Here is a 27,773-nt window from a genome sequence, read left to right as displayed (position 1 = left end):
TTTTATCTGAAGCGAGACTATCACAACTCCCCAAAGCGGTTATGGTGCCTTTAAAGCTCGCTTCCAAAGAAACTCACTTCCAAGGCTGCCATCTGGGCGGGTCTCGGCCCTTCCATGTCTCTCTGGCCTCTCCTCCTCCGTTTCTTCGCTCACCCCTCTTCGCTCCGCCCCCTCGAACCTTCCATCAAATCAGCGGCCATTTCCCAGTGCCAGGCCGGGACCGACGACACCTGACTCCGCCCCTTTCACCACCTCCGCTGCCGCCTTGGCCGGCAGCTTTTGAAGGAAGGAAAAGCGGCGGCGGGTGGGCGCCGGCGCCAACAACGCGCCCCTCCCCCGCCAAAAATGAACATTATGGATTTCAATGTGAAGAAGCTGGCGGCCGACGCCGGCACGTTCCTCAGCCGCGCGGTGCAGGTAAACCTGAAGGCGTAGAGGAGTCAAGGGAGGAGGAGCGGCGCGTGAGAGAGAAGGTCCCGCCGCGGCCTGACGAAGGCGCTCTCGGCTTGGTGCGCTTGAGGAGGGCGGGTCCCCCTTCCCACCCTTACCCCGCGTGCCGTGGGGGAATCGGTTGTTGGGGGGGGGGGGGCGCGTGCTCGTTCGATGTCTCCTCGCGGCCTTGCTCCCGCCCGCCCGCCCCTCCTCACGTTCAGCGCTGAGGCCGAGCCGTGAGTTTGAGGCGGGCGGCCCGCCAGGCTGAGAGGTGGCGCCGAGGCAAGAGAGTCTGGCCCAGTCTTGGCACTCCCTAGCCGTGTGGAATTGCGGAGGGAGAGGAGGAGGCGGAGGAGGAAGGGGAGAGCTGCTATGCCCAGTTGTCTTCGCCGCAAGCCAGCTGCGCTTGGGGTGGTGGGTGTGACTGACCTGGCTGCAGCTGTTCAGTTGTCCGCCACTCGCTTCGGCCTGTTATGCAACATCTCCCTGCCCTCCCCCCGCCCCAACGGCACAACTCTGGGGAACCAGAGGCCTTTGCGTTATGTTTCAGGCCCACAACCCACTCCCAAGGGTGCAACAGGTGTGGCTGATGCCTCTGGTGGTTAAGAGAACATACACAAAACCCTTGTGTACTTTGTGGCGGTATTCCCATGAGGGCCTGAGAGTTGGGGCCACTGGTGTAGAAAAGGGTACATATAATGCTGCGAATCCAGAAAGAGCCCCCCCCCCCCCCGTGTAATCCAGTTTTCAAAAGAAACCAAACAGGGGGCTTTTAACAATATTGACAACCAAAATGCAAAAGGGATTGTTGTTTCACAGCTGAAGTCATTGTTTAACATAGGACCCCAAGTTGACAGTTTTTATTTAGACCCTTAAAATTGATGTTGGCTCCCCCTACCCCCAGTTCGGCTTGGAGATTGTTTGCTGACAGTCCCTTCACTTTTTCTGCTCTTTGTGAACTGTCAGTTCTGAGGAAGCTGTATGATTCAGTTTTCCTTTCATCAGGCTTTAGTATTGCACATTCATTTCTGCAGAGTGTGGTAGATCATGAACTGTAAGTTTTTCAGTTGATAATAACATTTCTTATGTTGTGCTTATTTGAGTAAATTAAGGGTCTTAAGGAAGGTCCACCAGAGGCATTTTTACTTTTGACAAGATTTAACTGCAAATTTCATCCTGCTTACAGTTCTGACTATTCAGAAAGAAAGCTAATTTAAGGTACCTAATTATTAGATGTTTGTGTACATTGGTGTGAGCCTATAATTTCTTAAAGACTCTTTGAGGTTGTGGGGAATGTGCAAGCCTAAGGATGTGAAGCGTGCTTACGTAAAAACTTGTTCCTAGCAGCTGAATGTTTCTTAAATAGCACTGTAGCAGTTATGCTGTTCAATAAGCTCCTTTTTGAAGTTTGGAATGTTGCACAAACAATAGTGATGCAGGAGGGGATTCTACCATTTTTTAAAAGAAGCCCCAGATTCAGCTGTCCTAGCACAAGCCCCCTGCCCTGGACTGAATGGTAGGATAGCAATTGAAGATTGTTTCAATTAAGTGTATGTTTAGTGCTGAAAACGTAGCACGGAAAACAAGACATTTTAAAGTTACATTATTTTAGTAAAACATCCGTATTTCTTAATCAGTAACTGTGTCAGAGACTACACTGTTTCTTTCCCTTTCCTTCCTCTTTTCCAACTGGCATATTTCTACAACCCCTGTGCTTCATGATAATGTAGAAAAGGCAATCTCTTTTATTTAATACACCATGATTCAAGTCTTATGACTGTAAACCACTTCATATGTAACCAACTAACTGTAACACTTTATCTGGTATTGGCTTATCTTCAAATAATCATACATTGCTTTGATCTGAGATCTGTTTAACTGGAGTTCTGACTAAGATCCATAAGTGGGACAAACAAATAGGTCATTTTTAACCTCACTTTCCTGTCAGCTGCTCTTTACCAGCTTCCTGCATAACTGTTATTTAACAAGCATCTGGAATGGTCAGCTGCATAATACATGCTGAAACTCTTACAATCAATAATAAAATATTTGGGACAGTCTAAACAAGGTCTCTTTCTTCCCTCTTCTCAGCCTCAGCTTAAATGCACACTGAAGTCCACTGTGGGCTTTATCTGCTTTGGTAGCTATTAATTATTTATTATCATTGGTATCCCTGGATGTTTTGAAAAGAGTTTTCTTTTAGCAAAGTACATCCAGATATAACTACGTAAAAAATTACAGGGAAGAATACAACATGAAGTTTGGTTAGGTTGAAAATTGCTTTGAGTTGTGGAACTTGCTCCTTAAAGGTGTAATAAAAATGTTCTCTCCCAGTTATGTTTTTAAACGTATGAATTATTAAGCCATTTTTTAAAATTTTAACCAATATAGTTTACTGAAGAGAAACTTGGTCAAGCAGAGAAGACTGAATTGGATGCTCACTTGGAAAACCTCCTCAGCAAAGCAGAATGTACTAAACTTTGGACAGAAAAAATTATGAAACAGACAGAGGTTTTGTTACAGCCAAATCCAAGTAAGAACCAAATATGTATTTCTTCTACTGTTTTACAAGTTTGTTTATTGCTTTGCATGTGCACACAATGGGGTTTTCGTGTTGGTTATGGCATGACTTGTGCTTGTGGATTCTTGCCTTCTGCAGTAAGCAGTGAACCTTGTTGTATGTGTAATGCACTAGTTCATCGGCATTTATTGTTAATTCTATTAATTAATTAATTCTAATTCATATTCCAATCAGTTTCTAAAGTGAGACAGTTGATGCCTGTGTGTCAAGGACATCCTGATCATCCTGTGTTAGGAATGATTTTAGTTACTAAGTAACTTTGCATTGTCTGAATATGCAATTTCTGACAGAGCAAGGCTTCATGTGCTGGTGGAAAATTATTTAGGTCTGTGTTGGCTGTACTATTAGTGCAGGGGTCAGCAACCTTTAAAACCCACTTGGACCCATTAGCCACGGAAAAGAAAACACATGGAGCTGCAAATAGTTTTTGACATTTAAAATGGGGGCTGCTGGATGGGGCTCCTCTCTTGCGGGGAGGTCACCTGGCTGGCTGGGGAAGAAGGGAGATCTCCCCTCTTCCTCATCCAGCCAGGCAGCCTCTGTGGAAACGAGGGGTGCCCCACCCTGCAGCCCTCGTATGGGGGCTGCTGGCTGGAGCTCCTCTCTTGCACAGAGGTCGCCTGGCTGGCTGGGGAAGAAGGGAGATCTCCCTCTTCCTCATCCATCCAGGTAGCCTCTGTGGAAACGAGGGGTGCCCCAGCCTGCAGCCCTCGTATGGGTGCTGCTGGCTGGAACTCCTCTCTTGCACGGAGGTCGCCTGGCTGGCTGGGGAAGAAGGGAGATCTCCCCTCTTCCTCATCCAGCCAGGCAGCCTCTGTGGAAACGAGGGTGCTCCAGCCTGCAGCCCTTGTATGGGGGCTGCTGGCTGGAGCTCCTCTCTTGCACGGAGGTCACCTGGCTGGCTGGGGAAGAAGGGAGATCTCCCTCTTCCTCATCCATCCAGGTAGCCTCTGTGGAAACGAGGGGTGCCCCAGCCTGCAGTCCTCATATAGGGGCTGCTGGCTGGGGCTCCTCTCTTGCACAGAGGTCGCCTGGCTGGCTGGCTGGGGAAGAGGGGAGTGCCCCATGCTGCAGCCCTCGTATGGGGGCTGCTGGCTAGGGCTCCTCTCTTGCACAGAGGTCGCCTGGCTGGCTGGGGAAGAGGGGACATCTCCCCTCTTCCTCATCCAGCCAGGCAGCCTCCGTGGAAACGAGGAGTGCCCCATCCTGCAGGCCTCGTATGGGGGCTGCTGGCTGGGGCTCCTCTCTTGCACAGAGGTCGCCTGGCTGGCTGGGGAAGAGGGGAGATCTCCCCTCTTCCTCATCCAGCCAGGCAGCCTCTGGGGAAAGAGGGGTGCCCCAGCCTGAAGCCCTCGCATGGGGTTCCTCCAAGGTCTGTGCTGGCTGCGACCCTTGGCCGGTCTCTTCCCTGCAGTTCTGAATTTCTTAAAGAGGCAATTCCCCAAAGATTGCTTAAAGGGGAAACTTTCCCCTTTAAGCAGTCTTTGGGGAATTGCTCTTTTAAGAAAATCATAGACAGAGGCTCTGGCTGACTGTCTGAACAGCAACCTGGAGCCAGCCTGAGCCGAGGGGGATGAGTGGAGCCGGCGGCGGTGGGCAGGTGCCGCACAACAAGCAGGAAAGAGCCATTTGAGGTTGCCGGCCTATGTATTAGTGGAACAGAAACACTCAATTCTTCTCATACACAAAGAAAGGTCCAAGGGGTAACTGGGCAGTTTCTTCGTCGTTTACAGATGCATATAATTGGGAAAAGCATAATAAGCAGAGGTCAGCATCTTACCATCTGTATGTAGAAGGCATACAGTTTTTCTGTTTTCCTCTGCTTTGGTGACATAGTTTCTGATCTCTGGAAACTTTAAAATTTGAACAAAATAAACAGTTGTGAAGATTGGCAGGCTGGAGTGAAGGAGGACATGGTGGTGAAATTACCGCTTACCTCTGCAGAGGAGCCAATTCAACTTGTCCTGCTTCACTCCAGCCCCCCCCCCCCCCAAAAAAAAATAAAATTGTCTGTTCCTGCATTTTGGAAGACTGGTGAGCAGGTAGCAGCAGTGGCTGGGATGGGGATGTAGAGAAGTAATGGGATGGGTCATTAACTCATGTGAACGCATAGGATGATCTCATACTGACTCAGATATTTAGTATATAAAAGTTGGTGTTAACTTCTTTGGCTGGCAGTAGCTCTTTACAGTGTCAGGTAAACTTTTTTCTCATCACCTATTATCTGATCTTTTTACCTGGAGCTGCTCGGCATTGAATTTGGACTTATGAATGTGAAGGAGATGCTTTATTACACAACATCTCATAATACTCTGTCACAGATTTCAATGCACTTATCAGTGTTGTACTCGCAGAATTGGTGTAACAGTGAAATGTGTTATAAGGTTACCAAGGTGAACAAGAGAGAATGTTAATCATGCTAGAAAGTAAAAGTTTTTGGAAGTTTTTGATAGATCTTGTTGATCTTACTATGTTGAACCTGGTTCAATTCATTTCTATTGTCTGTTTCCTGCATTTCTGACATGAGCTGGATCTAAGCTTCACTTTCCTTAATTAAATGAATTTTTTATTTACAAATTGAAGCAACCTATTATGAGGTACCACCTGATGCATTTACATGAGTTGCTAATGTATGAGATGCATTCATAATAAATATTGTGATGTTACGGAGTCAGAGCTCTTTATAATCACTGTGTTATGTTACTTGATTTTTACCTTGCCCTTTCCCAACTGAAGTTGGGAAAAATTAATTAAAAACATAATTTAAAATACATGCATGATGGAGCGTATAGGCAGTATTTAAAATAATTTGCAGTATTAATGTTAAAATTCAAAATTTCAGGCAGTACCCCTGCAAATGAAGGGGGAACAACAAAGGAGAACAAGGACAGGGAAAGAAAGGAGAAAAGGGGAAGAGAAACAGGGAAAGGAAAAGGGAAGGGTACGGTAGGGAGGCCAGCTAGGGTGGATTGCTATACAATTAATGTCAGTCTAGCTTTAGAAAATACTTTTGTTAGGTTGTTTCAAATCTTGACCTTATTGTATCTGGCTGTTAGTAGGATCCAAGTTTTCTTTTTGTCTATTCCTGATAGTTGTATAGGCTTTAAGGACTAGAACAGCCCCTTTCTTATGAAGCTGCTTAAATCTGCACATGCAGCGGAGTTATGTGCTAGAATCTTGTGATGGTAGAATGCTGTACTCCACTTTAGACTGCAGGCTAGGGAATCATATTTTTGAATGTTTTCCTGTGTCTCTGGAAGCAGAAGATTAGCATAGTAGATGAAGAATTTTACTACGATCTTTCTTCCTCATGCTAGTTTACTGTTTACCAGGAGTGACCTTCTGTAGATGAACATTCAAAAGTAATATTCTCCATCTGCATTTTGGTATTGTACAGTCCATTCCAGCACTTCATTTCTGCTTTTTCTGCTCTGTATATACTTGGTGCTGCCTCTAGTAGTAACATAAGGAGTTAATGCAAAGCTTGCGTACTATAGAATTGTTAGGCAGGACCAAGAGCCAATGTTGTTGTTGCACAGAGAGCTTAAAATCAGTGGCGTTCCTGCCTAGGGACAGGGGGTACCCTTTGTCCCCGGGCGCCCCCCATTTGGTCACGTGGGGGGGCGCCAACATTTCAGGGTCGTTTGTGTGTTTTTAAATTTTTAAAGTGTTTTTTCACATTCCGGCCTGCAGGGGGCGCATTTTTAAGGCTTTCGGCACCGAAATTTCAGGGTACCATCCAGAGACTGTCCTGATGATACCACCCAAATTTGGTAATGTTTGGTTCAGGGGCAGCAAAGTTATGGACCCCCAGGATGGGATACCCATCTCCCATTAGCTTTTCAATGGAAGCTAACAGGAGATGGGGGCTACCCATCTTGAGGGGACCACTTAACTTTGGTTCTCCCTGGGAACATAACTTCACCAAACTTGGGTGGCATCATAGAATAGTTAACAGATGATACCCTTGAAAGGATTTGAGTGTCACTTAACTTTTAAAAATACACCCCTTCCAGGCACCCCAAGGAATTTGCCTAAGATTCTTTGTTTTGCAGTGACTTTGCTCCATTGTAGCCAATGGGGAATTTCTGAGTGTGTAGGCAGGCTGCACATTTGTGAAGATAGAGGCACCAGACTTTCAGGGTGTCTCTAGGAGGGCCTCCTGGTAATAGCATCCAGGTTTAGAGACCTTTGCTTCTGGGGGTTCAATTTTATGGGCCCCCAAAAGGCTTATTTTGTTTCCCTGCTCCTGCACACTTAGAAAGCCTGTAGGGCTGGAGTTCTCTCAAGAACTCTCAGCTCAACTCCCCTCCACCCAGAAGCAAAGCTCACCAAGATTGGATCACTGGCCATTATTACTCCAAGGCCTCTTAGGAGCCACCTTGAGAGAAGTCCTGGGCCTACTATATTCAAAAAATGTGTACAGCCTGCCTCAGAAATTCACACAATGGAGCAAAGTCACTGCAAAACAAAGAATCTTGGGGCAAATTTCTTGGGGTGCCTGGAAGGGATGTATTTTTAAAGCTAGTGACACCAACATTTCAGGGTATCATGTGTTAACCTATTCTTACTGAGTGCCACCCAAGTTTGGTGAAGTTATGTTCAGGGGAACTAAAGTTATGGTCCCTCAAATCGGGTAGCCCCCATCTCAGGTTAGCTCCCATTGAAAACATCAGTGGGGATGGGGGCATTCCATTTGGGCGATCCATAACTTTGCTGCCCCCCTGAACCAAATCCCATCGCCAAACTTAGATTGGTATCATCAGGAGCAGTCTTTCTTGGATGATGCCCCTGAAATCCAATGTAGTGCCGCTTAGCTTTAAAAATGCGCTTCCCCTGCAGGCTGAAAAAAACACCAAAAAATACCCCCCAAAACCCAAAATAATACTTTGCATTCGCAGATTTTGTTGATTTAATTTGGGGGCAGGACATAATCCAGGACAATTTTTTGCTCTGAATGTGCCCCAAAATTTGCCCAGATTCCAACCAAAACTGCTATTTTTTTCATCTGAATCTCCAACCCTCCAAAAAGTGATGCTGTCTTTTCAGGGTGGGGAGAGAATCCACCCCCAGTAACAAGCATCACTTTCGAATTTTGTTTTAATCGGGGACCCCAGATTCTCCCTTTACAGGTAGATTTAAAAGAAGAATCTGGAGGCTCCCTAGGTTTAAACTACCAATGAAAGTGGATTCCACTCGGAGGTGTTTTGTAGAGAGATGATGCTGACATTTTGTTTGGTAAATGTTTTGCTGGGGGTGATTTGTGAGAGATTTACATGCTTAATACCCACTGTTTCTCAGGCTAACAACCTACCTCATAGGGTTGTTGTGATTAGGAAATTAGGAAAAGAGTTGGTGGGTAAGAGCCATGTATGTTCTGATGGGAGTGGGAGGTGATTTGTGAGCTGGTACAAAAAATCATTGTTTGGTCATGGTGGGGGCGGGTGGCCGCCCATACACCCGAGGCTTTGAAGGCGCCAAACTCAGGTTTTGTCCCCGGGCGCTAGTTTGCCTAGGTACACCCCTGCTTAAAATGACCTCATGACTCCTCTGTGTTGTAATACTTTGAAGCGATCTTATAGAATTGTTTTCAAGTGGTCCCTATTTATTCTGTAATGCATGCAGTTCTCTGTGAAGACTTACCAGATATATCTGCATGTGATATAATCTGATTGCTTTTGGTTATTTTTTGCTAAATTTTCAGAGAAGTTCACATGTTTGCAAGATCATGTCATGTTCCTGGAGTAAATCAATAAATAAGTGGTGACCGCTCACTGTCTCTGGCTATGTTCTGTATCACTCAAGCTGCTAGTGAAGTGTTTTATTTAAATGTACAGGGGTGAAACATTTTTGAAGTAACTACTTCATCTGTAGTTAGTATTCTGGAATGCTGATGTGACAGAAAGCATATTTGGTCCATTAAATGTTTACTAATGGGGAACTGCTGCTTATAACTGCGGAATTATCTTTTTGATGGAATTAACTCGTGATATAATATTTCTTAATCAGAAGATTGGATTTTAATTGACAATACTCAAAACAACTGCAGCAAGTGATTTTGGGTGTCATTACTACGACAAAGTTTAACATGTCTCGCACGGAATATCATTTTTCTACCTAATTTTCTGTATAGTTGCTGGTAATTTGTTAAGTTTGCTTTTATTTGCCTGTTTCATAGTGCTGTGATCAAATATCCATTGTTTTTTGTTATTTTCCTTGAAATATTCTGTAACTTTAATTTTTCAATTAGGAAATCAATTATATTTGGTTATTATGCCCTCTTTTGGTAGATGCTAGAATAGAAGAGTTTGTGTATGAGAAATTAGATCGCAAAGCACCAAGTCGTACGAATAACCCAGAATTACTGGGTCAGTACATGGTTGATTCTGGCAGTGAGTTTGGTCCAGGAACAGCATATGGTAAGTCAAAAGTGTTTCTTTATATGATATTGATATCCAGTCCTAAACATATTTGTGTAACTGTTTATATTTATAGTGGTGAAACATGTTCCCAGATTAGCATGTATAAAATAATGGCCTTGGATTTATCAGAAACTTGCTTCACAATGAATAATAGTTCTTGCCTACTGAAAGTGACCAGTGGAAAACCTGCTTACCTTTGAGCATGGGTATCCCTCCTTGTCTGGATTAGGTAGCCTCGTATTTTTATCATTTAACAGATCCACAACAGCGAAGAGCTTTTATGCTACCTGGGTTTAATGTTCAACCCTCAGTGCTGCTGGAAGGGAGATATCTTAAAATCCACTAATAATAGATTTTGGCCAATTACGTGCAAGTTCTTTGCTGCACGGTGAGAGCTAATGTCTGTTGCAGCAAGATTCTTGAAAGGACACATTTCTTCAAGCCCCACTTTCACTTTTCATTCTGTCAATGGCAAGTAAGACCACTTCTAGCACGATGTTAATTTAATTTAAATTTTTGCTTTGCTGCCAGAGCGGGGAGATTTGCCAGGATACATGAATGCCAAGATATGTGACTTTTTAAAAAAGATAACTGAATCAAGCACAGAGGCAAAATATTGAAAAGGGATGAGGGCAATGAGAGGAAATATCCTGTTAGTGTTGGGGGTAGGGAGGGAGAAATGGGGTCAGGCGTCTCGGCTAATAACCAGAAAGAAACAGAAGACTCTGTGCATGATGCTACAGCAAACTGTTGGGGAAGAAAGCTGCACTGAGCATCAGGAAGAGATGCGCAAAGGGAAGGGGGCACGGAGAGGCAGAGACCACTATACATATGTGAATTACCCCTGTTTTGAAAGCAGATTTGTGGCATAGGACATGCCCGCCTTATGCACGTCCTGGGTCCTCTGATTTATTCAAAAGAAACCTCCCCCCATATCTGTTTAGTATGTGTATCCAGTCTTTCCTCCACCAGCACAACTGCAGTTGCCACATGCCCTGGAGCTTCCTCCCCCCCCCCCCCTTGCTGGCTCCTTCCTGCTTCTCTAAAGTGCATATATCAAGAGATCAATCTTTCGATATAAAACAACAACAGAGAGGACGTTTCAAGGAATAGTACAAGCTGGTGTCTTTTGGCCTCCACCTGAGTCTGTTTCACTTGCTTTGTTTTATTGTCCGTGTTATAAAGATATTTGGGTCAAAAATTTACTTCCACTTTTAAGGAGAAAGAATGAGTGACCCAATAAGCATAAGGTGTTGTTTTTATTGAATAGTCAGAATCCAGTCCTAATTAACAAGGTTACAATATTTTTACAATATACTGTAAGGCTATGGGAGCTTAACTTCCAAGTCTAAATTTTTCATTATCTTTTGTCTTCAGGTTAGTATTTCTCTTTTATCAGCTGTTTTGTATACTCTATGCTAGTAAAGGACTGATTTGATTTGACCTGACCCAGTGAACTGTTTTTCAATATCCAGTAACAACAATGTACTATTTGGGCACAGGTTTGAAAGATTGAAACTTGTTTAAATGCAGAATACATACCTCAAGTACATTGAAATCAGTAACTATTAGTAATAGCTATTGTTTTAGATACAAATTAAAATAGACTTTTCAGCGTAATTTTTATTTTTTGCATAATTTAGCTTCATAGTTAATAGTGTCAGATTCCCGAAGAATGGATGTTTTCATCTGTTGCAGCCCAGGCCAGCAAAATAACTTGTGGCCCCTTATTAAAAAGTATCTACATTTTGTTCCTTGTGAGAACAAGTCAGAAATGCTGAAGCTCTCATGCTCCTATCCTTCCTCTTCTAGTACTTTGAGGTGTCAGATTTCCTTGTTAGGAGTCTTCAGTATAGCTACAGTTTGTTCCCTTTCTTTATTGACAATAGCTCCTTTGACCAAAGATCTTGAGCCAAAGTACAATATAATCAGGCACAAATCACATCAAAACATTTACAGTTTGTTGTGACATCAAATTCAGATACTTCAATAAATTGCAGTTGGTTTAAACCATGTAATCCTCATTTGCAAGCAAAGGACAAACTACAATTTGTTAAATCTGAGAGCCACATTAAACCAGGAAGTATTTAATCTAATCACAACTTGAAGAGTCTTCTGTCTCTGCATAGCAAGGGAAGGAAGAAGGATATGGAAGAATCTAAATATTTCTGTCACAGAATATGGCTTTCCTATGTCTGCATGCAGCCATAATTAAACATATTAAGTTATTTTTATTACTTTAGTGGCACTAACTAACAATATAGTGACCTTGGTTTAAAAGTAACTACTAGTCATTTGTTTCCTTATCAGACATTAGGCTGAAGTGTCTCTAATTGTAGATGGTTTGTTTATGTAAAACTCCTATTGGAACTCATAATGATTTTTCCATTGCAGGAAATGCTCTCATTAAATGTGGAGAAACACAAAAGCGAATTGGAGCAGCAGACAGAGAACTAATTCAGACAGCTGCAATAAACTTCCTCACCCCTTTAAGAAATTTTATAGAAGGAGATTATAAAACAATTACTGTAAGTTGAAGAATTCTAACTGGAATTTAACTAGTCCTAAATGCTCATGTAACTATGCAATATGGGAGGAAGGCAAGTGCTTCTGATTTTCTGTGCTTCTCCGTGTCAATTCAAATTGAATCAAAGATTGTCCTTCTCTGAGCAATAATCTTCTTCAACTTTTGCAGAAAGAACGCAAATTATTACAAAATAAAAGACTAGATTTGGATGCTGCCAAAACCAAACTGAAAAAGGCAAAAGCCGCAGAAGCTCGGGCTGCAGTAAGTAAGCTCTCTCCCTCTAAACATTCAAATTATGTTTGCTTTTTTATCTAGCATTGTATTTCAACCACCTTGAACATCACCTTATGTTCTTTAACACAGAATATTCTTCTAGATTTAAATTGTTTCACTCCTAAATCACTTAGAAATAAACTATATTTATGCTCCAGTTTGTGCCTAAATCCAAACCACACATATATAAACTTTTTGTCCATTAGATTCCTTAGCATCAGAATAAATCTCAGCTGTTGTTCCATATTATGAAGAAAAGCACTGAGAGTACTCAGTACTTGGGATGGAATAAGTGGGGAAGCATTTGCATACCCGTGTTACATATTTCTGTTAGTGAGAACTGGTTGGTTCATGTTGTAGTAAATTACCACTGGGACTAACTCATGTTTAGCAATTGTTCAGAATTGTGGTGGCTAATACCTCTGCATCCATTTTCAGTGAGTTTGGTCTGAGGAAGCCTTCCTTTTCCACTAATTCCTCTGGTTATTTTATTTATTTAAAACATTTATTAGCCACATTTCTTCCTTATGCAGCTCAAGGTGGTTTCATTATTCAGTTCAAGGTGGATAAAAACACATAGCTAGGGAACGTTGGGCAAACATTAGGCTGCTCCTCAAAGATATTATGAAAGGAGAGTGCTTCTTTGAGAATTCAGATGGGCATAAACCGGCAACTAATGTCATGACTTTGGGAAAGAGGTAACATTGAGGAAGGGGGAGACACATTCTGCATTGGCTGTCCCTTGGTTGCATATTTATGACTAGGAGAACTGATTATACCAGTATTATAGCAGACTACTAACTTGATCCGTTTTTACTGAAGACAAGCTATGGTGATTTTAAATACATCAGTCTTAAAAACAAGCTTTTGTCTTCTTGTATGTACCTATAACATGGGGCACACTGGCAGTCTAAATGAAGAAACTTCTCTTATTGAGTTAGGTAAAGCTTCCTTTCATGGGGTTATTCTTGCCATGGGGAAAAGGATGTTCATGTGCCTATTCATTTTGGTGTCTGGCTGTGTATAGGCTCACAAGTTTTGTTGATTTAAAACAAAGTACTAGGAGTTAAATAGCTAGTTTGGTAAATTACAAATTGAAGGTTCTATTAAGATGATGTTAATTTATTAGTCTTTCAAATGCTGATTAATTGCCCAGGCAGTATATGTGCATTCAAAGATCAGTATGGGTTCTTGTAGCATAAACTCAATTAATAGTACAGTTTTAGATATTTTTTGCTGACAGCAGATGAAACTAGAGTCCTCCAGCTTTGTCAGTTGATCCTATAGATGACTGTGTCCAAAACCTTAATATTTGTATTGGGAAAGACTGGAGTTTGTGCTTTCTTCAGGCATGTGAGTGCTTGTATTATATGGTGACATATTCCTTTTTTATTCTCATTCGTGGACCTAAATTGAGCTGTGTTACTGTTCTGGTTCCTCAGCCCATATTGTATTTGGGGGGCACAGCAGGCTGTACCAGGAAGGGGAAAACTTCTGTTCCACAAGTGATGTTCAGGATATAACTCTTCCTGTCTTCTGAAATCACAACAGAACAACATTTATATTGATCTAAATGTTAGGCTAATATCTGTCCTGTTTTCTATGCCACTCAATAGTGAGATCAGCCTTGTATTATGTAATTTGCTTGACATATAACACAGCTTTTGTCTTTATTGGCTTTTAAGCAACTAAACCTGTCTCCGCCTGATGAAAATAACATTATGGTAAATGTCTCTTACATGCTCAACTTGCTGCATGTAAAATGGCTGAAGGTTTGTTGGCCTCTTGTCTTCATAACATTTTTTCAAGTGTTTCCTCTTGCTTTCCTACTCTCTTGTTGTGCATGTTCAAACATTTGGGATGAGGGACTGCATCAAAGTCCACAGTTTTTTGTTTCTGATGGACTAAAGTTGTCGAAGAATAAAGCTGCTATTGGGCTAAGCTGTTTTATTTCTTTTGTATTCTGCCTTTACCGAGCTGTGGAAGCCCCTGGAAAGAAATGGGGCTGCTATAGGAAGGGAGAATTGATAAGGAGTTTCACACACTTCTTCACTCTTAATATATATGTGGAGCTCTAATTTATAGAGGAGCCATTCCTGAAGGTCCCTGACCTTCAGAAATAACTTTTCAGGGCACTTTGGAAGTTGTAGTAAGAAGGGGAAGATGGCTAAAATTCCTTGAACACTCCATTCATAGTTTGTTAATCCATACCACTATATATAATATACTAAAGTTGGTGGGAGTGGGGCAAGGCAATGTAGTTCTCTCTTGGGATCAGCTGAACTTTTAAATTTCTGATTAGGCTTGAAGGCAGACATGGGTAGCAAGAGAAATCACTGATCCTTTCCACTGTCATTTGTATTTACTGTGTTCAATTAGCCTTTTGTCACGTAGCATATTTTTGGAGAAACTTCATTAATGCATTTGTTCATAATTTACAAACAGTAACAGTTCTTCTAAAGCTGTAGTATTTGTGCAGTATTTTTTAGTTCTGTTCTTCTAAATCATGCTGTATTTCTGTTCCGATTAATCTAACCTTAGTGGATATTTCACCTTTTATGTAAGAAACTATTTGACTTTAATGGCTTACAGCCATAGTGAAAAGGGTCTCTTCCTGCTGCTTCTTGTACACATATTCTAAGAGTAGGTGGGAGATAAGTTGGTTCGTAAAGTTTTAGTCAGCAATGAGAACCTTTCCTGTTGCTACTTTATATAATGAGCAAATTAGTAAAACATGGAAGTTTGCCAGATTAAAATTCTTCATGCTGTTTCTTTGGCTTTTTTTGCATACAAGATTTGGGCAGAGGAAATATCAAAAGTGAGTACTGAAATTGTCAGTTACGAAATAATTTGAATTTGATATCAGCATTTCATTGGATCTTGCTTTGTCTTGTATCAGTGGACTAGTTCTGTTAATCTGAAGCAGTTTGAAGTGGTAGATAGTAAACACAGTGGTCTACACAATTTGTGGATAATTTAACTACGAGTCAAGAGCATGTGAGAAGATCTAAGAGATGTCTGTATGCCTTAAAGGCCCTTCGCGGCCTGGGGCCCTCATATCTTCATGACCGTCTAACCCCATATGTCCCAAGAAGGCCTCTGTGATCCCTCGCCCCTCTATGATGCAGCGGCCCTGGCCCTTCCTGGTGGAACACTCTTCCACCATCTGTTGGGGCCCTGTGGGACCCTGGTGAGTTCCACAGGGCCTGTAAAACTGAGTTGTTCCATCAGGCCTTTGGGAAGGCTGGCCGTGGATTGCCTGCCCCCTCTTGATGCCCCCTGCACCACACTTTCATACCATCTCTGGCATTGCCCTTGTATTATACTCTTTACTATCTTTGGCATTGCTGGTCCCCTCCTGGCCTTAAGATCGGACGCCATCAATCAATGTGGGTATTCTGATGCTGCTATTGTGATTTTAAGGGATTTTAGTGTTTATAATTTGTATTTGATATTTATTGTTGTATTGGTTGTTGTTGTACACTGCCCAGGGCCCCATGAAATATAATAAATAATAATAAAATATGCAGCAAGAGCGGCTTCTATAAACAGTACATTACTTTTTTTTTAAAAAAAGTATTACATGATAGTTTTCTTTATTTGTGTCCAAAGGATCTGTATTATACTGTATTTTGGTGGCTATGTGCACGATGACTATATGAGTATAACTTAATTCTTAATCTTGTTTCCTGGTTTGTTTCCTGGTTTAGTTTGTATGGACTATTATTTTGTATGATGTCAAGGACAAGCTTAGCCAAATAGGTCAAGTCTTAAATGTGTTGCAATTAGCAAAGTATACCATACTGTTGCCTGAAATTCTTCAAAGTGCTCAAATTAAAACTTTAACATTGGACTAATTGGAAGAACTTCAGAAACTTCTGTAGCTTGTATCCTACCAGTTGGCTGAGGACAAAATATTGTATACAAGGTTCACCATGCTCTTGCAAAAGGTGCCTTGTGCTGGCATAACATGGTCCACTTGGCTTAGTGGCCTGATGGGATACAACTCTAAGAATATTTCCAAGCTTACATTTTATTGTGGCTTTAATACAAAAATGTGAGGTACTTTTTTATCCTGTCATACTCTATGGTGTTTAAACAACCACTGAGATGTGTTTTTTGTATTGCTGCATATGGAATTTATTCAAATGCTCATTCATTGGTTCATTTCAAAAGGAAGTTTTAGCTGCTAGATAATATAGTTACATCAAAAGCAGACTTCTATATTAAATGACTCTGTATAGAAATTGACATCATTCATAAAGCAAGGGAATGCAAATGCATGGCTAGATGTCTGTATCAGGGATCTTGAAACAATGCTGGATATTGTAAGTCATTTCTACAACAACATAGAACAATATTTTTCCTGCTGATGTCAGCAGCAGTGTCCTGCTCCAAGAAAGCTTGTAAAATCATGAAAGCTGGAGTATTGGACTGCCCCTGCCTGTTAATAACCAACATTTCTGTTTTCAACAGAGATGACATGGGTTTGGAAGATACTCTCTGTTAATTCATTTTTGTGGTGTACTAAGTAGCTTGGCAGATTTATCGTGATTCCAAATCAGTTCCAATTCCAGTTTATGAATTCTTAACAGCTTGACAATTAAATAATAGAGACCGAGTGCAATGGCTGTTTTTGTCATGCAGATCCTCTACTACCTTTTTGTAATAAGAATTATGAGTCTATAGCTAGAGAGAGAGAGACAATGAAAAATCAGTTATGTTATATGTTATATAGCCCAGTGAATGTATATTGAACAATTTCATAGATGTTGAGATTGTTGAGTTGTACCTATGCAACATAATTGCTTTTACTTTCCGTTACACCTTGTGATGTGTCATACAGTCTGAACAGGAAGTCAGGATAGCCCAAAGTGAATTTGACAGGCAAGCTGAAATTACAAGACTTCTTCTGGAGGGTATCAGCAGTACACATGTGAGTACTCAACAGAAAACAATGAAGTGACTGAATTGTTTGTAAAAGGTGGTTTATATATTTTATTTATTAATTAAAATAATTGCAGTTTACTTTTCCTATATGTGGCTTAGATGTGTCTAGGTCTGGTGGCTTGTTGACATTGCAACCTGGGTGAACACATGAAGTCTTATACTGAGTCAGGGAAGCTGACAGGTGATACTTTGGAGATGACTTCTAGCAATTATAGTTTTTGTCTTCAAGCACTATTTTTAAAGTAGTCTGGGGGCAGGAGGATGCCCTGATATAGATGGCCCAGGTTTGCCCACTTTTATCAGATCTTGGAAGCTAAGCCAGGTCAGCCCTGGTAAGTACTTGGATGAGCGACCACCAAGAATTTTCAGGGTCTCTGTGCCTGGGAAGGCAATATCAGCCTCTTACCTTGAAAACCTTATGGGGTCACCATAAATCAGCTGTGATTTAATGGCACTTTACACACACCCAGAAGGCAGGAGGATGGGATAGAGAAAATATTAAAATTTAAAGGTTATGTATTGTCGAAGGCTTTCACGGCTGAATTCAACCGGTTGTGGTGGTTTTCTGGGCTGTGTGGCCGTGGTCTGGTGGAGTGTATAGGTTATGTTTTTTATAGGTTATGTTATGTTCTTTATAGGTTATGTTCTTAACTTATGAGTTCACAAGGCATCTAGCAAGCACAAAAAACAACTTAAGCCAAGTTAAAAATAAATAACAATCCATGAATTGATGTCCAAAAGATGAATTTGAGGAGAAATTGAGTCTTTATTTTTCATATCAACTTAATTCATATTTTTCATATCAATACTAAACTGTAATGTTTTATGTACTGACTCTTTGAACTTTACTGTTTTGCAGGCCCATCATCTTCGTTGTCTGAATGATTTTGTAGAAGCTCAAATGACTTACTATGCACAGTGTTACCAATATATGTTGGATCTTCAGAAACAACTTGGAAGGTAAATGGTTTTCCCTAACTCCTTGTGTGACTGGATGCTGAATATTGGTAGCTGAGAATAGTCTACTAATAAAGGCAGCTTGGAGAACAGACAGTTAAGGGAAATGGCCAAGTTAATGCTGCTTCTCTTCATTGTGTTGACAAGACCATTTAAACAAAAAAATAATTCAATGATCAGAAATTAGTGTGGAAGCAACAATCTTTTTATGATCCTGTTGCAGTGACTTCTCAAGTGCTTTAGAAAATGTCCATAGACAATCACAGTAGTAAGGCAGCATAATCTAATCCTATACATGATGGGTCATTGTCTTTCAAATGGTCAGAGTCTTTGAAGATCTCATCTTGTAATCTGTAACAGCCTACATCTGGGCTGTCTCCACTGTAGTACCTATCTCCTGGGACAGCTTACAAGAGAAAGTTAGGAAAGCTCCACATTTCTGTTCTTCCTATTTAACTATTTCTTCATAACTATTTCTTCTGAGCTAATGAAATCTGTTGTTAAGTAGTGGACCCCCATTATCTTTAACTCTGATCGAATGCCTAATGTGTCGGCCATAATAATAACTGAAAACTTTTTTAAAAGGGCCAATAGTTAGCAAGATCCAATTAGTCTGCTTTCTGAAAGAAGTAGAAATTGGCTGGATAACACCAACATTCTGGATCAGGAGTAATTTGGTTTTAGCCCAGGTCATGCTACCTAGCATTAGTACATTTAGTAGAGAAATACTGGCATTTCGTAGGAGGGCAGCTATTAGTATCTTTTAAATTGTTCTTAAGTCAGCTTTTGGTTCTGTTTCAAGGGAACTTTGGATGAAACTGGTGCCTGTTCAGCCACAGCCTGGCCTGGTGTGCCCAGTGCTTACTCAGCTTCAGCTGCTGCAGCCTGGCCTGGTGCTCCCCCTAATTTACATTAGAAAGGAGACTGTTGGACATATGAAGTGTCTCTACTTGAACACACCTTTGTTGAAGTTTACTACTCCAAAAAAGAGCACCTCACTATTTTATTTGATTTATTTTAATTTATAATCTGCTGTTTTATGTGCAAGATGGATTACAAGTATGGAAAGAAGTATTCAATCAGTCAGTAAGCAGATTACAAAATATGATAACATTTTATTCTAATAGCAAAGATTTATATTAAATATAGCCTAATGAAGTGGTTGGATTAAAAAACTGGAAGGAGAAAAAACATATTCTTAATATAGGACACCAAACTGATCCATTACATCAGAGCTATACTACCTCTTCAGGAATGTTCTCCTGAACAATTCTGTTTTGCATATTTGTGATACAATAGAAGCATGGCAGATTTCCTAATTGTTTCAGGTAGCCTTTTCCATAATCTGTTAGCCCCAGAAAAAGTTCATCAAATGGGCAGTTGCCGATTTTACCTGTTTGCAGGGTCGTGATTTCAGAAGGATTTACTGTGGTAAGTGAATCTGTTGCAGTGGAATATAGTGAGAGGCAGTCCTGCAGGTGTGCAAGTCTAATACTATTACAGGTTTTATAACCTTGAATTGAGCCTGGTACCTGATCAGTTACCAGTATAGTATCTACGGAGTGTGAGTGGTAGGTTGATTCTGTTTAGCACCCAATAGTATTTAAGCCTCAGCATTCTGTATCATCTGGAATTTCCAAGTTGTCCATAAGGCAGATTTATGTAGATTGCATAAGTTTAGCCTTCAGGTTACCATACCATGGAGCCACCTGCATGAGTCAGCTGAGTCAAGGTTGGGGACCATCCTCTGAGCTAATTGGAGCAGGTAGAACTACTTTTTTTGCAATTGCATCAGCTTGCTCCTCCAACAATAAAGTTGTATCCACAAACATATCTAGGCTTTTAATCAACTCAGAAAGAGACAGTTGGATAATCTGGGAGGAGACCCTTGTCCTTTAGGGCCCTGGCCTTTCCAATCAACATGTTCTCCATATTGTCAGAATTCATTTTCAACTTGTTTACAGCAGTCAGGCGTTGGTTTAACGAGACTGTAGCATCACCCAGCAATTTGGATGAAGAAATGTAGAACTGTGTGTAATCAGCATATTGATGGTGTCCTGTTCTAAAACTGAATGATTTCTGCCAAGGGTTTCACATACAGATTGAATAGCAGGGGTGCCAAGACTGAGTCTTTTGGAACCCCACAAGGCACACCCCTCACTGTAGAAAACATTTCCCCTTCAGCAGCCTTCTGAATCCTACCTATAAGGAATTCAAATTTGTCCTCTAAACAGCTCTACATAGTGGCATGGGCCACTGTGTCAAAAGCTGCTAAGTCTAGTAAAAGCAGCCAAGGGGCATAGCTCTTGTCTACCCTTTAGAAGGAAGTTACCTATTAGTACCGCTCCAGTATCTGAGGTGTACAGAAAGACTGTATACTTTGCTCTTTTCCTGCTTAATCTGTATTCATGCCATCTGATTACCATTCTAAAAAAAGTTGATCTCCCATCTTCCAAAATTAGTTGACACTAAAATGAATGTGATGATGCAGCCATTCTTTCTCAAGCCAGTTTGGGTGTGCCATGTGTGCTTGAAGAATTTGCCAACTATTGCAGAGATAAGTACTTGGAAATAAATTATGATAACATAAAATTTATGATCTTGCTGTATCATCCTCTGGGTGGCACATGAATGGGCATCTGTTGGCCCAAGTACAGTCCTATAAATATTTGGGCTTTGTATTTCATTATTCTGGTAAATAAAGTACACATCTCCAACATACTCAAGGGAATGCTTAAGCAATTAGTTGATTCTGTTATGTCAGAGGTGGACACATTGTTCTTGCCGCAGTTCATTCATAGAGGGTACTGTGATGCCTTGACTACTTTATGAAGTACCTGTCTGGCTTGATGGATGCGATCCAAACAGAGAGAGGATTCAGACCCAATTTTTCAGAGCTGTTTGTGCCTCTGCAAATGTGTAATGGTAGTTATAAGCCTCCAGATGGGGTTATGTTTGTTCACAGCTATTCCAAGGTTTGCACCCGTAAACCTCAAGCAGAGTATTTACCATAGGTATCTATCCTCTCATTTTTTTTAGTTTTGAAAGACAAAGTTCTGAAAAAATAAAAAATATATAATCTAAGAAATTATCTGTGCTGGATTTGCTTTCTTGGTTTTGTTATTTTATAACCTGGAAAATACCTGGACATTAGTCACATAAAAGATCAGTGGCAGAGATACTCATAGTGTGTTGTTTTGCAATTATTGTAAAGGAGTCAGATATGATGTAATTGATCTGCTCTTGGCAATGAGACTGGACAGTTTATCTGAACAGTTAGACATCCAGAGGTCTGACAAGTGGATGTCAGTGCATCTAGTTTGTCTCTTAGTTGCCCTTCTTGCTGGGAAAAAATGTACATTCTATTTAAAAAGTGATTATCTTTTTGAGTGTAGCATTGAGACGAAATCCTGATATTGAAAATATTCCATCAGTCAAATGTATACAGTTCCTTTATGTTTTAATTAAAGTATTGCTGAAAGGTCTGATGGCTATATAATGAAGCTATATTGACAGTGACTGCTGCAGACCAGCACAGCTTCCATTTGAAACTAAGTAAGACAGAACTATTTGAGATCTTTTTTGTAAATTGGGTTGATGTTTTTAATTCTTGTTTTATAGATATTCTATTATGTACTTTAATGTTTTTTTATTTATTGTTTTTACATAGTTTGGTTTTGCTGTTATCTATTGTTTTTAAATATTTTGTGACACACCTTGAGGCTTTCTTTGAAAAAGGCAGACTATACATGCTGTAAGCAAGTACATTTTTTTGTTTATAAATATTCATACTCTGCCTCATACCAGCATCTCTAGGTTAAAAACAATTAAAAAGCACAATAAAAACATCACAAATGAAATATAACAATTAAAATAGCAATAAAATAGTATGAAAATAACTTCACCCCATCATTCCCCTGACTAGCTGCTATAGAGGGGGTTTCTAGGGAGGTTAGGCAAATGCCTGGGTGTTAAAAGGAAGGTCTTCACCATATGCCTAAACCCATAAAGGGTAAGTGCATAATAATTCTCTGAGGGAAGGTTATTCCAGAGTCTGGGGACAATCACAGAGTAAGCCCTCCCACATGCCCTTCCTCTCAGTGGGAGGAGGGACTACCAGGAATGCCTCCCCCTGTGACCTCAGTTTCCAGACAGGTACATTCAAGCACAGGTGCTGCTTCAGGTAGGCAGGACCAAGCTGTTTAGGTTTTTACATCAATGTCAATACCTTGAATTGTACCCGGGAGTGAATTGGGAGCTAATGCAGTTCCTTAAGGACTGGTGTGATGTGTATCTACCCAGATGTACCAGCTAAAAGCCTAGCTGCTGCAAGCTGCACCGACTCCAGCTTCCAGACCGTCTTCAAAGGCAGCCCCATGTAGAGTGCATTACAGTAGTCCAGTCAAGAGGTTACCAGCACATGTAACACTTTGGACAGGTCCCCTTTGTCCAAAAATGGGCCAAGCTGGTAATCCAGATGGAGGTGCTGGAAGGCCCTTGTGACCACAGCTGTCTCCTGAACCTCAAAGGGCAGTGATGAATCCAGGAGCACCCCCAGATCTTGCATCCAGTCCTTCTGGGGCAATACAATCCCATCCAGAACCAGGTCCCCCATGAGCTCATGGACTCAGGAGCTCAGAACACAGAGAACCTTCCTCTTGATTCAGCCTTGGTTTGTTTGTCCTCATCCAGCCTATAACTTCTTCCAGGCAATGGTCCAGCACACAGAGTTCCTCTGCTTAACTCTCATGAAATGGAGAGAAAGAGCTGGGTGTCATCTACATATTGATGACACATGACCTCATCTAGCAGCTTCATGTAGATGTTGAATACCATAGGGGATAGGACAGCCCCGGAGAACCCCACAAGACCACGAGCATGAGTCCCCCAACACTATCTTCTAGTACCAACCCCAAAGGTCAGAGAACTACTGTAACACAGTGCTCTGATTACCTGGAACCAATCCAGCAAAATGCCATGGTCTATGGCCGCGGTGGCAAACCTTTGGCACTCCAGATGTTATGGCTGATGGGAATTGTAGTCCATAGCATCTGGAGTGCCAAAGGTTCGCCACCACTCTATGGTGTGAAAAGAGAGAGATCAAGGAGAACTGTGACTATCTCAAGGTCACCCAGCAGGAATGGAGTGTAGAAACACATCTGAGTCACCAGATAAGCCTCTGCCGCTCAGATGTAGGAGTGAGGAATCAAACCTGGTACTCCAGATTAGAATCCACCTGCTCTTAAGCACTACAACATGCTGGTTCTCAAAGAAATAACTGTCTTTGTAGAAAGTGTTCTTCATATTTCTTTTGTATGCAACAGTTGTCCAGCTAGGATTGTGCTCTTTCATTCTAACAAACAGTAGTAGTGTTCATTGAATGCCAATTGACAGCTGCATCTTAACACTTGGCTTGCTTTTAGAAGGCCTTGACCTAATTTGATAATGTCTTTGTGAGCTTGCAAAGAGTAAAAAGGGCAGAGAAGGGCAACGAGGATGATTGAGAGACTGGAGCACCTTCCTTATGAGGAGAGGCTGCAATGTTTGGGACTCTTTAGTTTGGAGAGGAGACGTCTGAGGGGGGATAGGATTGAAGTCTATAAAATTATGCATGGGGTAGAAAATGTTGACAGAGAGAATTTTTTTCTCTCTTTCTCACAATACTAAAACCAGGGGACATACATTGAAAATGCTGGGGGGAAGAATTAGGACTAATAAAAGGAAACATTTCTTCATGCAACGCATGATTGGTGTTTGGAATATGCTGCCACAGGATGATGGCCAGTAATCTGGATAGCTTTAAAAGGGGCTTGGACAGATTTATGGAGAAGTCAATCTATGGCAACCAATCTTGACCCTCCTTGATCTGAGATTGCAAATGTCTTTGCAGACCAGGTGCTAGGGAGCAGCAGCAGCAGAAGGCCATTGCTTTCACATCCTGCATGTGAGTTTCCAAAGGCATCTGGTGGGCTACTGCGAGCAGTAGAGTGCTGGACTAGATGGACTCTGGTCTGTTCCAGCAGGCTTTTTCTTATGTTCTTAAAACAGCAACTTTTGCTAATAAAAGCTACCATAGAACAAAATCGTGTGACACCTTTCGTTTTTAACAGATTTATTATGGCATAAACTTTGTGGACAGTTCAGAGCCCAGTTCATCTAATCCAGTGGAGTATATTGCCTTAATCTTTAAATTGTCTCAAGGCGCCTTCTTGTATTTGCTTTCACAGACTAGTACAGTCACTTCTATGGAATTAAAAAAAAACCCTGTATAAGGTTAGATCTCCAGGTATTATTCTTCTGGTGGAACAATTTTTCTGTTCGGAATAGAGTTTGTATTCTACATGCTGCAAACCATCACTGTGGGAGTCTTTTGACCTTGTGAACAGAGTCTCAGGAGTGCCTCCCCCCAATCATAAAAACTCTTAAGACTTATTCAACTTGCAATGCTTCAGTTCCAGCCCAGAAGCTTAGTGCAGGATAAGATAGAATAAAAAGCAGTCTAGGTAAACACTTTTTTGAATCCTCAGTCTTTCAGAGCAAGTGCAAGCCATGTAACATGCCAAATGTTTCTTAATTCTCCTCTTCCTTTTGTGATGTTTGATCCTAGCAGCCCAGACACTCATTGTATTCATTTTATGTATTTATGCTCTCTGTGTTCTTTAGAATGCATGTAATCTATCAAAATGAGTAGAAAATATGTTAGCAATATTTATTTAAAAGACTGATGCTGTCTCTTTAGGGACTGTTCACATTAAATCAGAGGAGAGAATACTGTATATCAGAATTGACTAGTTGAAAAGTGGTTTGGTGAACACTTGATTCCTCAAAAATTATCTCTTAATTAGGGCCAAAAGCTTTTTGAGGGAGCTTAAATTTGCAATCACTGCTGCTGAAAAGTTCAGATGGCTATTGGAGTGCCTCCTTGCTGTGAACTGGTTGTTGCTTTTGATGTAATGGCTTGCCTAAAGCAACTACTGGTAATTTCTGTGTATAGAAGAGATTTTAACCAGTGGAGTGTAATTTTCTTGCCTCCCCCCTTTCTGGACCCCAAAATGCTTTGTGTGTGGTACAGGGGGATCACCTAGAAACAGCATGAGGAGTAATTTGATTTCCACATTGGGAGGGGTGGAATTGGACCTCCCCTTTCACTTTCAGAAACACTCCAGTGCATTTAAACCTTTCAGGATTTTTTTTTACAACCATGAAGGCTAGAGGTGTATACTTAACTGCTGAAGACCATAAAGCAGATCCTTGAATTTGTTTCCTGGGGATAACTTTTTAATGTTTAAAATAGGTAGAGTGTCAGGAAAATGGGGTACAGTAGAAATGCAATGGTCTGACTGCACAGTTACAGGTAGATGCAACTATATCTTCCTAATGGGAGATCTTTCAGGTGTTTAAATGAGTATATTACACTGTACATTTAAAGTCTTTTGTTTGAAAGCTGTAGGTAATGCTTAGAAACTAACTTGTTCCTTCTGTCATAAGGTTTTTATTTAGAAGATGAGACTTTTGAGGGTAATGATGTATTAGATGTTTTTTAGGCTTCAAGGCAGAGTATAGTAGATGGTGAATAGTAACTGATATGAATGGGTCATAGCTAAGCTCCTAATGGAAGGCCCATTATGCTAAACTGAGCTAGCATTTAATTTCCTTTTTTCATAGCTTTCCAACCACAGTCCTTGCCAACAATAACCAGTCGTCTTCAACTTGTGCACCAAGTAGTTCTACTACTACGCCCTGTGCTTCTGTTACACCTTCACTGTCTTCAGTAAGCAATTCAGCAGCATCTTTAAGCTTTGGTGAACTGAAGTCATCAAGTGGCAGCAGAAAAGCCAGAGTGCTTTATGATTATGATGCTGCAAATAGCAGTGAATTATCTCTACTTGCTGATGAGGTATGCTTTTCTTGCTTCAAGTTGCAGCTCAAAGTAAAAACTGAATATTCTGGGAACTAAATGTACATGAGAAACCAAGCAGTTAACAGTACTTCAGCATCAAAGGGCATGAACTTAAGTAGCCATTTGTCCCCTACAATGAAGCTGTGCAGCATCTGTCAGGAATAGCAGTAAGGGAAGAAGGGCTATCACCAGTGGTGGGATCCAAAAAATTTTGTAACAGGTTCCCATGGTGGTGGGATTCAAACTGTGGCGTAGCGCCAGTGGGCGGGGCACGGCGGGGCACGGCGGGGGCATGGCCGGGCATTCCAGGGTCGGGGCATTTCTGGGCGGGGCTGTGGCAAGGATGCAGCGCTTTGCCGATCCTTGGGCGGGAAACGAATGCATGCAGGCGCAGGCTGCCACGCACACCGGTGCACCTCCTGCTAGACTGCTTCAAGTTCTGCGCACTACTGCTGAGAGGAGGGGCGTAACTAAGGCAAAAATCATGTGGCAAAATCACCAATTAGTAACCCCCTCTCGGCACACACAAATAATTAGTAACCTACTCTCGGGAACCTGTGAGAACCTGCTGGATCCCACCTCTGGCTATCACATGATTGCATCCTTTGACATTTGTGTTTAAAATACTTATATTCTACATAGTTCATTTAAAATTAGTTAAATAAACATTAAGTTAATAAACATTAAACACACATAAATTAGCAACATTAAAACATTCAGTAAAACTCTTAAAAGCAGCATCAACAAATAAAAGATGGTATCTTAATCCCATCTGTGAGGTGACCTTGGAACAGCCACACACTCCCAGCCTAACCTACATCTTAAGGTTGTTTTGAGGATAAAATGGAGACAAGGAGAAAAATGTAAGCTGCTTTGGGTCGCTGTTGGGAGAAAGATGGGGAGTACTAACAAAGACCATAATACTGCTGAAGATAGCAGATAAAAGATAGGTTGGCTGGTGGCTGGAAAGGAAAAAAGGAAGCAGTGAGGGGACATAGGTTATGAGGGCTGCTAGGGGGCAATAAATAAGAAATAGTGGGCGGGATACAGGAGAAAATGAGTGCCCCCCCATCTCAAATCATGGTGAATTCCCTACTTATGTAATAACCGTATGCTGTGTATTTTTATCTAGGTGATAATGGTGTACAGTATCCCTGGCATGGATTCAGACTGGCTGATGGGTGAAAGAGGAAATCAAAAGGGCAAAGTGCCTATTACTTATTTAGAACTGTTAAACTGAATGACTGGTTTGTATAAAAACTGCCAGTTATGGTGAGACCAGATTTATATGCAATTAACATTATATAACACAGGTTTCAGTGTCTTCCATGTTAATGTCTAAAGTGGCAAGAATACCAGTCACTAGAAGTAGGCTTTTCTGCCAGTATTGTTTCATGGTGAAGAAACAATTCAGATTTCTACTTTTACTTAAGTGCCAAGAATGTGTTTCTTACAGAATTTCATTTCTACTGGTCTTTTCACTAATAACAAATATCTACTTTTGAGTAATTGAAGTTGAAAGGAGGTGCTGTTTTCTACAGAACTTTTCATAATGACAAGCTTCTTCACAAAAAATAAATTGTTAAATAATTTGCTGGGGTTTTTTTTTTTTTTGCTGGACAGATTATTTTAACATTGAGTGTCCTAAATGACTATAGCTGTGCGCAGCAGAAGTCTGTAGCTTTGTTGGTGTATTTAATTTGCAAAGCATTAAACACTTTCAGAAGGAAA

General features: G+C 41.1%; 1 protein-coding gene across 3 annotated transcripts; it reads left to right on the top strand.

The window, feature by feature from the left end:
* Positions 1-242: 242 nt before the first annotated feature.
* On the top strand, positions 243-27,773 carry SH3GLB1 (SH3 domain containing GRB2 like, endophilin B1). Of its 3 annotated transcripts, none has more exons than XM_048497012.1 (11): positions 243-417; positions 2,824-2,965; positions 9,304-9,432; positions 11,830-11,963; positions 12,131-12,223; positions 13,921-13,959; positions 15,030-15,053; positions 17,082-17,171; positions 18,045-18,145; positions 25,808-26,039; positions 27,175-27,773. In XM_048497012.1, the coding sequence occupies exons 1-11, from the start codon at positions 346-348 to the stop codon at positions 27,280-27,282; spliced, it is 1,164 nt and encodes a 387-aa protein (XP_048352969.1). In that variant the 5' UTR covers positions 243-345; the 3' UTR covers positions 27,283-27,773. The 3 variants fall into 3 exon arrangements, with proteins under 3 accessions (XP_048352969.1, XP_048352968.1, XP_048352970.1); XM_048497011.1 differs by having other exon boundaries at positions 13,921-14,007; XM_048497013.1 differs by lacking the exons at positions 13,921-13,959; positions 15,030-15,053.

This window comes from Sphaerodactylus townsendi, linkage group LG05, assembly GCF_021028975.2.
Source record: "Sphaerodactylus townsendi isolate TG3544 linkage group LG05, MPM_Stown_v2.3, whole genome shotgun sequence".
NCBI classification, from domain to species: domain Eukaryota; kingdom Metazoa; phylum Chordata; class Lepidosauria; order Squamata; family Sphaerodactylidae; genus Sphaerodactylus; species Sphaerodactylus townsendi.
This window is presented reverse-complemented; position numbering and strand designations above follow the sequence as displayed.

Excerpts from the sequence above, each read along its gene's own strand:
- SH3GLB1 (XM_048497011.1), top strand. The coding sequence starts at position 346 with ATGAACATTATGGATTTCAATGTGAAGAAGCTGGCGGCCGACGCCGGC. Across the intron at positions 9,433-11,829 it reads TGGTCCAGGAACAGCATATG|GAAATGCTCTCATTAAATGT; the intron begins GTAAGTCAAAAG and ends TTTCCATTGCAG. Across the intron at positions 11,964-12,130 it reads GAGATTATAAAACAATTACT|AAAGAACGCAAATTATTACA; the intron begins GTAAGTTGAAGA and ends CAACTTTTGCAG.